Source organism: Salvia hispanica, chromosome 3, assembly GCF_029641045.1.
Source record: "Salvia hispanica isolate PSC_SH4W2 chromosome 3, Shi_PSC_v1, whole genome shotgun sequence".
Lineage (NCBI taxonomy): Eukaryota > Viridiplantae > Streptophyta > Magnoliopsida > Lamiales > Lamiaceae > Salvia > Salvia hispanica.
Window position 1 is genome coordinate 43,574,962 of NC_142694.1, and position 10,020 is coordinate 43,584,981.

Consider the following 10,020-nt stretch of genomic DNA (forward strand, 5'->3'; position numbering starts at 1 on the left):
CTACATGCCAGAGATATAATAAAGACAAACTAGCTATGGGGACATCATCTGCCTCCAATACGCTCTGGAGACAGAGAGAGAATAAATCCATCTCGTGCGACGCACAAATAGTGGAAACATGAGCACAACCATCCCGAAGAAGATACCTAAACCAAGGACAGCCACAATGAATGGCACCCATGATACACTCCTACCAACTATGGCAAGTCCAGCTGAGAAAGCCACAGTCATCAGCATGAGGCATATGGTGATCAAGGTTGCTGATAACTCGAGGGCAACAGTGACTAAACGATCATCACCTATGTAGCCTAAAGTGAGTAAGACTACAACAATCACTGAACTACGTATAGCTCCTATATCGCCTAAGATGAACGCCTGGCCTACCAAGTGTTTCCACACACCAATATCCGGCTTGGAGATGAAATCATCTATAGGCACGGCAAAGGTGGCTCCAATAGTAACAGAAGCGTAAAGCGTCACCACAACTAAGAACGAACTCAATGCTTTCCTATTGAGCCTAACTCTAGACTCATCAATCAAACCACGCTAAAAAAAATCAATTTCATGCCTTTTACATAATTAAAATTATTAATCTAAACTAAAAAAAAACTTCCCATACTTGATTACCGTATCAATCTCACAATAAAATATCTTAAATATCAAGAAAACAAGCATCATTCATCACTATTAAAATAATGATTGAAAAACAATGATAGAAGGAAAAGGCTCCCGTATTAAGCGCACAACACCATGGGGGATCTTAATAATTCTACAGCATGTATTCTGATAAATTAAAAATAGTACAATATGTATTCTTCTACAGTATGTATTCTACATTATGTATCAAGCGCACACAACACTGTATGTATAATGAAGAGTCATTCAATTTTGCAAACATCTCTCAATAAAACAGACTAGTGTAGGAGTAGATGAATAAATTTAAATTCACGCTAAATAAATCATTAAATTAAAACGTCCTCCACATTTTAAGGGAAAAACAATTTTTTCAATAAATACCCATCTCATTTTTAATAATATTATCGTAAATCATTAAATTAAAACGTCCTCCACATTTTTTCCAATTAATATTCAAAACAAACAAAATGGAGCAGGATTATAAAGAGCCGAAAGGAAAGTGAAAATTAAAAAAAAAAAAAAAAAAGTTGTAACATGTGCCGGAAGGATCGGAACTCTTCCAGCCGGAACGTTCGCTTCTCCTTCCTTCAGCCGGAACGGTCACCTCTCCTTCAGCAGGAACGATCGGAACGATCACCTCTCCTTCAGCCGACGAACTTCTCATGAGAAGTGCACGGAAGATGTTTTGAGATGAGATATGAGATTCTACAGGAGTAATACTTATGTATTACCGATCCCTCTGCTCTGAGTTGGTAGAGACATAGAGACAGAGATGGCGACGTAAGTAGAATCATTACATTTTCTTCCCCCTTCATCTTCTCAAATTTTCCATTACTGGAACATACTCTGTTATAGTAATTTGAATTTTTTTTTTTTACTAATTCTAGTAAGCTCAATCATCACAATGCATAAAAATTAAACATCTTTGATTTCCCTTTTTAAGATAATAGAGGTACATGACTAGTACGATTCATATCTAATTTGAGTTAATGATGATACGAGATACTGCTTTTAATTATCTCTTCTCTTCTCTTCTCTTGATTACTGAAATGAAGGAATTTTGCACGCGTGTCGTAGGCGCGTGTTCTTCCTATTCAACAATACTTATAAGTTCCCACTTTCCAAAATACTTGAGATACTGCTTTTAATTACCTCTTCTCTTCTCTTGATTACTGAAAATGAAGGAATTTTGCACGTGTGTCGTAGGCGCGTGTTCTTCCTATTCAAGAATACTTATAAGTTCTCACTTTCCAAAATACTAGTATTAATTAGTACTTCCTCCGTCTATGAATAGGAGTCCCATTTCTATTCGGCACGGGTTTTAAGAAATGTTAAGAAAAGTGAGTGGAAGAAAGTTAGTGGAATAGGGGTCCCACTTGTATATATTAGTTTTAAATGATATGTGGGTGGAATGAGTTAGTAGAATGTGGGGTCTCTTTACCATTTATAGTAATTATGAACCGGGACTCCTATTCGTGGACGGATCAAAATGGAAAAACGGGACTCCTATTCGTAGACGGAGGGAGTATATGGTAAGTTAGGGTGTCGAACCCACGAGGAACGGTCGTATCCGTTATATATTTCAACACTTAAGAGTTTGGCAATGCCGCCGCGCTTTAATTTAGGAGGGAAAGAAAATTAAACTATACTTATGAACATGGTGGGAACTAAGTTGAAAATAAAGTTAAAGGCAAGCAAGCAATGAACTTAAGATAAAACAAATAAACTGCAACTTAAACTGGACAAGTAAACTAGGCATAAAATCAGTACAGTGGCAAGAAAAACAACAACACTTTGTAAAGCAGCACTTTCAAGAATAAAAGGAACAAGGGGAAAGAAACCAACTTTTGTCACGAAAATTACTAAGTAAAAGAAGCAAAAAGAACTAAGTAGAAGGCTGCTAACTAAATTCTAAGTGTTAAAACCTAAATGAAAGCTAGAGAAGCTAATTTACTAGGAAAGAGACACTTAAAAAGGTAATTCTAAAAGCCTACTTAACTAGCTAGTTTGGAGACTTCCTACGGTGACTAAGCTGACATAACAAGCATGAGAGAGAGTTTAAAACTGATTTTGGAGGCTCCATGTCAAAGAGTGAAAAGGGATTGTACTAGTTGCTTGCTATTGGCTATTATACAATGGTCAAAAGTAGTAGACAACTAAACTAAACAAAGGATAAAAGGATTAGCAATTTAAAATCGGTTATTTGGGTTCCTAAACACACTAAAGCACGAAAATTTGAGTAAATAAAAGACTAAATGACTGCCACACACTTAACCATGCTAGAGAAACACCAAATCAACAAGTTAACTACCTAATTATGCCTTGAAAACACCAAATAAAAAGCTGAGAATTATCAACTTGGAGAAGATAAACAAAGCTTAAGAACATTCAACAATGGAGTATAGAAATAAATAAAGAAATTACAGCAACTAAAACACACTAGCTAGCTACAAGAACAAAGCTACTAAGCAAGGGAAAATCACCAACAAATTTCAACTTAACTACACAAAACGTTTTCTCTTCACTTTTTTTTACTGATTTTGAAATTAAAAGGATGGAAAAGAAGATTAACTAGCTGACCTAAACACTTAAAGAAGATCAAAGAAATAAGATGCAAAAAGATAAAATCTAAACAAGCTAAGCAAGTAAAACTAAACTAGCAACCACCACAATTTTTTTACTTCTTTCTGCTTTTCTTCCATCAAAAGTTTCAAGTAAAATCAGTCCCTGCAAGACCCTTTCAAAAGCATATCAAACTTCAAATAAACAAGCAAAGGAATCAACAAGGACAAAGGCTAGATAGAGAACGAAAATAGTCAAACCAAAGTAAGAGATTAACTAAATGTTAAAGAACATCAATAACTAAACATAAATGCTAAACACCTAGAGATTTAAATACATCAAAAGCTCTTTAAGATCAGCCCAACAACCTTAACTAGAGAGTTAAGATGCCGGAAAATGAGTACAAACAAGGAACTAGATCATTCAAAGCATTAACGCACTACATAACTACAAGCTTCATCCCATGGTTCGAAATTTACTTCAAGGATGAGAGAAAACTAAGCTTAGAGATAGAAAATAAAACTAACTAAAGCTAGCTAAAAAGTGGTTAAGTGGTTCTTGGAAAGTTAAGTAATTTTAATACATATATCCAATAAAGGATATTTCTCCTTCTTTTTTTACTCCCCAAGAGCTGATATGGGCGTGTGTAGCAAGTGAGAGTTGTCCTTGATAAGTGTGTGGAAGTGGCTTTAATCGTTTTCCCATCGGGTACACACTGGCCAGTCCAACAACTTGGGCAGTTTGAGTCTTCTTGGCCTTCTTCCTTCACTTTCTTCCATTCCTTGTAAGTGCGAAATAGCATCTTTTTCATGCAAATATTCAAATTAATAAGTGCAAAAAGTGATCAAATCCGAGTGACGAAAACTAGCCTATCAATTACTAATTTGTAAGTAGCATTAGTAAAGTGGAATTTGCCTATGTTTGGCATTTGACCTGATTGGCCCCTGATACTGATGCAATCCCATACATAGAAGCCTATACTCAAATTGTAGTTTCTCTGTACAACACTCTAGTTACAATTGTTAGATGACTCCTTTTTTGGATCAATCATTTTCTGCATACGTTTTCATTAAATTGTTGGTTCGTCATTGGACTCGCTCCTCTCGTGTGTCACAATAAAGGGTGCAGTGCAGATCAATTTGATTATTTAGTTTGGAGAAAGTGAAAAAAAAAACAGAAAAGAAAACAAAAGAGAAGCAAAAACTATTAATCTGGTTGAAATTAAAGCTCTTGTTCAATCAAATACACCACAAGTGTTTTTTTACCAACAGTGTTAACATTTTTTATAATGTGAGCTATTTTCCAAAGTATGAAATAAGACCTATTTCATTTTTCTATGAATTGAAATGGCAAATTCTAAAAAAAAAAAAAAAAACTGTGTAGAAGCTCACAGTGACAGTGGCATCACACTAACTAAAAAAGTACTAGTAAAACTTTGTTGTAGTCCGAGTTTACATAAGTAGAAAAGAAATCCCAACACATATACTAATGTACATATTTGCTATCCATCAAATATCATAAAATTAATGTCCACTGCAACTGTTGCTTGCTTTCCTCAAATAGCTTCTGGAAATCGCAGTTCTGCTGGACCAGGACCTAGTATGCCTTTCTGCTCGCTTATCTTACCCGGTCCTGAACTCGACTCAGGAGGGACAATCTTTTCCTCGTCTCTCCAGACAGCTGCTTGCCATTCGCTCTGTGCCGCCAGAGGAACCTGGCATAATCATCAGCTACCTTAATAACAATGATTCCATGATCAAAATGATTCGAACGTGTTGAATTAGTTACATGTATCTCCCACATGTCAAAGTTTTAGATGAAACAAGAATTTGACCATAGTGATGAGGATCGCACCTCATAAGCAACTAATCCTACATTCTGCTAGCATGGCACGATCCTCGTTACATAGTGTAGTAAACTCACTCTACCATAATGCAAAGTGGGACCAACATCTTACAAGCAAGGTAGATGTGCAAGCATAACTTAAAGAGAGAAGTCCAGTTAAAAATGCAACCAGAAAACTTAGAATTGCAGTAAGATACTTCATCATATGCCAAAACACTTGCTGCATGATGTGAAGTGAAAGTACCATGGTAAAGCAAAAAAAATAGTTCAAAGATGTCATCAAATTAATATGGAAGCATCAAAGAGCATTCAGTGCATGATCATGTATAACCTCTTTGTTACTTAATGATTTAGCTTGGAAAATATACTGTTTGAAATATTGTGCATCCAATACCCGTATTGACAATCCCAGGTCTAATATGTACTAAAAACCAAGAGCAAGTTCTACAATGATTCTTCCAGGCCATTTTTGGGGTTTGTTTCTGTTAACAAAATTTCACACTATTTGTCATGGAAACCTTAGAGAGATGGAAACCAAGGTACAATTTGTTCCTTGGTTACCCACATTTTCTGAATTCTGCCTATGCTGTTAGGAGCAAGAATGTTTTACTGTGTTTTAACTATATATCAAACCCAAGCACTCTATAGTCTATACACGAAAACACTGAAGTCTATCAAAATGGAAAGGAGAAAGCTTGGATGCTGTTTGAGTACCGTTCAGCTAAACATATTCCACATGCAAATTATCTTCATGTTGGAAGTTACTTTCTACTTCAAATGAATCAAAACCTAATTTCATGTCAATGATTTTGAACCAACATCTATAAAAATATGTATGTACATCAAAGTGGTTAAAGAAAAAAGATTCATCAATTTTACTCCCGTGCAATGAAAACTTCATATCCCAGCTATTATTGATCATCAAAATAATAACTTCTGAAGTCTTGAGATTTTCTTTTCAGTAAATTTTTTTTATTGGTTATGGCCTGCCCACTATTTCATCATATATATTACTACAACTATCATATCTCACAGTATACGGTTTTTGAAACTGATGACTTTTGTGAAGTTTTCTCGATCATTTCCTATTGTTCATAGTGATCACATTTATTTATTCTGTTATCCTACTCATACTAAAAATCTTTTCAGCTTGTCCATTTGCTATCTCTCTCTTAACACCAATGCATACGTAACCATGAACAGCATACTATATCTATGCATTCTGTTATAGTTTGCTAACTCTCTCTTAACAAAAGAAGGATCGAAGTTTGTGTTTCCTTCTTGCTAAGGGGTTTCCTTGGGTGTACTTCAACTTGACAACTTTTTATAATGTTTGTTGAACAAGAAGTAAGATAAGGAGCCATTTTGGTCAAACAACAAAGAGAAGAAAAATTAGCGTAGATTAAACCTTTCATAGCAGAGATGCAATTAGGAGTTGTAAACTATGTCAACTAACTACTTAGTTGAAGATAGATCTTATAGCTGCAAAATTAAAGTTCCAATGTTAACATAGCATTCTTAATGCCCCGCAATACTTGCCTCATCGTGATTGTAGTTTCCATCTTCCAATAATGGGGTCATGAGAGGAGGGGTGATATCTGGATCTGGCTTCCGAAAGATGAATGTGGTGTATAGACCTGCAGTAGATAATCTAACATAAGTACCCAGATTATTGAAGTATAAAAATATGAGTAAAATGAAGGGGTAAATCACCTAAGACATCATATGATCTCTGAAGAAGCCGTCCTCTTTGATCAACAATATTATGGCCAGCGTCCATGAGCATTCCTGCTAATTGTGCTCTTCAAAGGCAATAAAAAACTTTTGATCACTCTAACTGACGGTAAATCTGTAGGACGAAGTTATAAGTTTCCTAAAAGGAAATATAAGCAGGTTTGTACCAAGAAAAGTGCACCTCTTTCAATATTTATGTGTGTACAAGATTTCAAAAGAAATATGGCTTATCAAGTTCTTCAATAGCATAGAAGCTTTGTAAAAGAGCTGTCTACTGAGCATGCCAGACTACAGATAATGAAGTATCTGCTATTGCCAAATTCATATAACCATCAATATCACATGATCAACATTGCAGCACTAATTCACTGACACACACATGAAAAATGTTTATAAGGCCCCAAAAGCCAGTATCGATGCATGTCATGGTTGATGTTTAACATTTACATTCAATGAATCTTACGACCCTTTGAAGAGAACAATGACCAATCAGTCTGTGAAAAGTTGTGGAATCACATAAATTAAGTAAATACACATAACAAATAACAAGATAGAACATAGCATTGCAAAACACTGAAGTTAAAGAGAAATTCACCTGTAGTCCTCATAAAATTCAGTAAGATTTTGTATCTCAACATACTCAAGACCAGCATCTCTTGCCAACCTACGAGTAAAATGATGAATCTGATAAAAGGTGTTTAATTATGATGAAAAAACAGAGAAAATTTCAGGTATGATTTGTGTTGCAAATGTTTTGCATGTCCTTAACAGCTTCAAACTTAGAATTACTATGATCAACCTGCTCGTTGTGAAAATACAGTGTTAAATGCTTTAAATTTATACATTTTTGGGAATCACCAATGAAAAAAACAGCCAGCATCTATGAACACATTCTAGCATGTACTTGACCATCTTGTGAGCTTTTAATTCCAACTCAAAAACAGCTTACTTCCAACATATAGTGCAAATTACTGTGCATGAAGGATGTCATGAATCTACCCCACTCAAGACATATTTGTGTCTCAAAACGAGCTAGGATGGAAGAACTAAATGCATGATTAGACTGCATGAAAGGTGTCAATGAAAGAGCACTAAGAAGAAACAAATGATAACCATTATATAAATGATAACGCAATTCACGAGAGAAAATATCAACCTGATCAGGCTTGGGAAGTGGACTAGGCAATGAGTTTCAGCAGACATGTCACCAGAAAATTTCAGCTGGTACTTCTTTCCAAAAAATGGGAACCTTGAGATTATTAAAATTCATTAGGAGAGATCAAACATCAGGAGAAAATATGGAAGGAAAAATTGATCAAGATCCCTTGTTGCTCACATACTTCTCCTCCTCAACTTCAAAGGTAATCATGTAGCTCTCAGACCTAATACAATTTGGAAATATGTTGGGCTTCAGTCCAACAGCTTTATTGTGGTAAGCTTCCACATTTTTCTGGTACTTAGCCCTACAAATCATATCCTCGACTTCAGTATAAGAAATTGTACACAGCTTCATAAAACCTAAGACTAATCTCTAGTGAAGTAAGCTTCAGTAAACAGTAGATGAACCATGATAACAGCTTCAATAAACAGTAGATAAATCATGATAACAGCTTCCATAAACAGTAGATAAACCATGATAACATAGCCTCCCAAATTCAGACCCATACCATATAGTAGATGAGTCGGTAGTAATACCAAGAAAACAAAGGATCTGGAAAAAATACTATATGCATAAAATCTGAAGGAATGTGCAAAAAATACTTAGTGAAGTTCGTAAACAATATGCTGGTAGGAGGAATTCATATATTCATATCAACGCGACATAGCCTCCCAAATTTAGACCCATACCATATAGTAGATGAGTCGGGAGTAATACCAAGAAAATAACCTCCCGGCTTCAGCAAAGACGAGACATTGTGCAACAATCTCCTCACTTTCTCCTCATTCTCCACACACAACTGCCAGCACACATGTATAAAGATTAGAAATCCAACACTTTCGCGAGAAACCAACGCTTAAATCTCCTACCGGCAAATGTTCCATGCAGAAAACAATATCAGCCTTGTTCTCCTTGTCTTTCCAATGCAAGCACACATCTTCCTGAAAAAAGGCAAGAATTTATGAGAAACTCTACAGTGTCAAGAAAAGAAAGAAAGTAGCAACAGCTCACAATGCAAGGATCAAACTCAAGAAACTCAGAAGTGTAAGCCTTCCGTCGACTCTCCCATGCCTCCCTCACTTCATTCACCCCAGATGTAGCAACATCTGCACAATTGAAATTCCATATCACCAAATACATGAATTACAAATCAAGAAAGCTAAATTGAGAATCACAAAACCTCAAAATTGGGGTAAAGTGAGGGAATTACCAATGCCAATGTAGTGACCAATCTGAGCTTCATCCAACTTTTCCTCATCGGGCACTTTGCCACAGTACAAATCACAAACCTGCGCAAAATTGAGCGGTAATCAAGAAGAATATGAGGTGGAGCGTGTAAATTATGGTGAAAAATGGGAAGAAATGGTTACGGTAGCGTAAGGGGAGACGAAGATGTTGATGAGAGCAGCTTTGACGAAGTGAATTAGACGGTGGTGGATTGAGTCGGTGGGGCGCGGAGGAGGGAATGAACTCAGCATCCTATTTTCAATAAACCTCAAAGCCGTGAAGGCGATGGCGGAGGGAAAATGCAGTGACTAAAGTATCAAATATTATAAATAACTGCCTCACAAAATGAGATATTACTGAATAACGGCTATTATTGTACAGAAATTATATATTACACCCATTTTGTTTATTTTACATTTATTTTGAACAATAGTAGTAGTAAAATTATTGCATTTATATGAAATGGGCGTGGAAATTTGATGCGAGCTATAGCAATATAGTTTATGTTGGTTTAACAACATAGAGTAATTTTAGTAAAACGTAATACTGTCAATTGCCATTTTCTCTCGCATCAATTATTCATGTTCTTCTCGCTTCATGTGGAAGTGAATTAGCTCCATCAGCAATTTCAAATATATTTAGCGCCATAGTGAACTAATAGTATATTTTAATAGGACAATGAATCATATTTTTGCATAAAAATAAATTACTTAGCACAAATGAATCATGATATAATTGTGTTTTGAAACTATGTTGGGATGGTTACATATTTCGTTTCAAAAATTTACTCACGTGACACTATGGAGTTATGATTTCATTTGAATTATTTTGAAATTATCTTTAATTTGATATATGGC

General features: G+C 35.4%; 2 protein-coding genes across 2 annotated transcripts; both read right to left on the bottom strand.

The window, feature by feature from the left end:
• Positions 1 to 33: 33 nt before the first annotated feature.
• On the bottom strand, positions 34 to 1,300 carry LOC148930882 (protein ACCELERATED CELL DEATH 6-like). Its single transcript, XM_089066640.1, has 2 exons — positions 1,241 to 1,300; positions 34 to 546 (listed from the first exon to the last, which is right to left on the bottom strand). The coding sequence occupies exons 1-2, from the start codon at positions 1,298 to 1,300 to the stop codon at positions 34 to 36; spliced, it is 573 nt and encodes a 190-aa protein (XP_088922766.1).
• Positions 1,301 to 4,608: 3,308 nt separating this feature from the next.
• Positions 4,609 to 9,464, bottom strand: LOC125211830 (S-adenosyl-L-methionine-dependent methyltransferases superfamily protein). The gene is made up of 11 exons (XM_048111768.2): positions 9,307 to 9,464; positions 9,147 to 9,225; positions 8,948 to 9,042; positions 8,806 to 8,877; positions 8,626 to 8,735; positions 8,118 to 8,240; positions 7,934 to 8,026; positions 7,373 to 7,441; positions 6,757 to 6,845; positions 6,583 to 6,680; positions 4,609 to 4,912 (listed from the first exon to the last, which is right to left on the bottom strand). The coding sequence occupies exons 1-11, from the start codon at positions 9,412 to 9,414 to the stop codon at positions 4,754 to 4,756; spliced, it is 1,095 nt and encodes a 364-aa protein (XP_047967725.1). The 5' UTR covers positions 9,415 to 9,464; the 3' UTR covers positions 4,609 to 4,753.
• Positions 9,465 to 10,020: the final 556 nt, after the last annotated feature.

Excerpts from the sequence above, each read along its gene's own strand:
- LOC148930882 (XM_089066640.1), bottom strand. The coding sequence starts at position 1,300 with ATGAGAAGTTCGTCGGCTGAAGGAGAGGTGATCGTTCCGATCGTTCCT. Across the intron at positions 547-1,240 it reads TCGTTCCTGCTGAAGGAGAG|CGTGGTTTGATTGATGAGTC; the intron begins GTGACCGTTCCG and ends GATTTTTTTTAG.
- LOC125211830 (XM_048111768.2), bottom strand. The coding sequence starts at position 9,414 with ATGCTGAGTTCATTCCCTCCTCCGCGCCCCACCGACTCAATCCACCAC. Across the intron at positions 8,878-8,947 it reads TTGAGTTTGATCCTTGCATT|GAAGATGTGTGCTTGCATTG; the intron begins GTGAGCTGTTGC and ends GCCTTTTTTCAG. Across the intron at positions 6,846-7,372 it reads GAATTTTATGAGGACTACAG|AGCACAATTAGCAGGAATGC; the intron begins GTGAATTTCTCT and ends TTGCCTTTGAAG.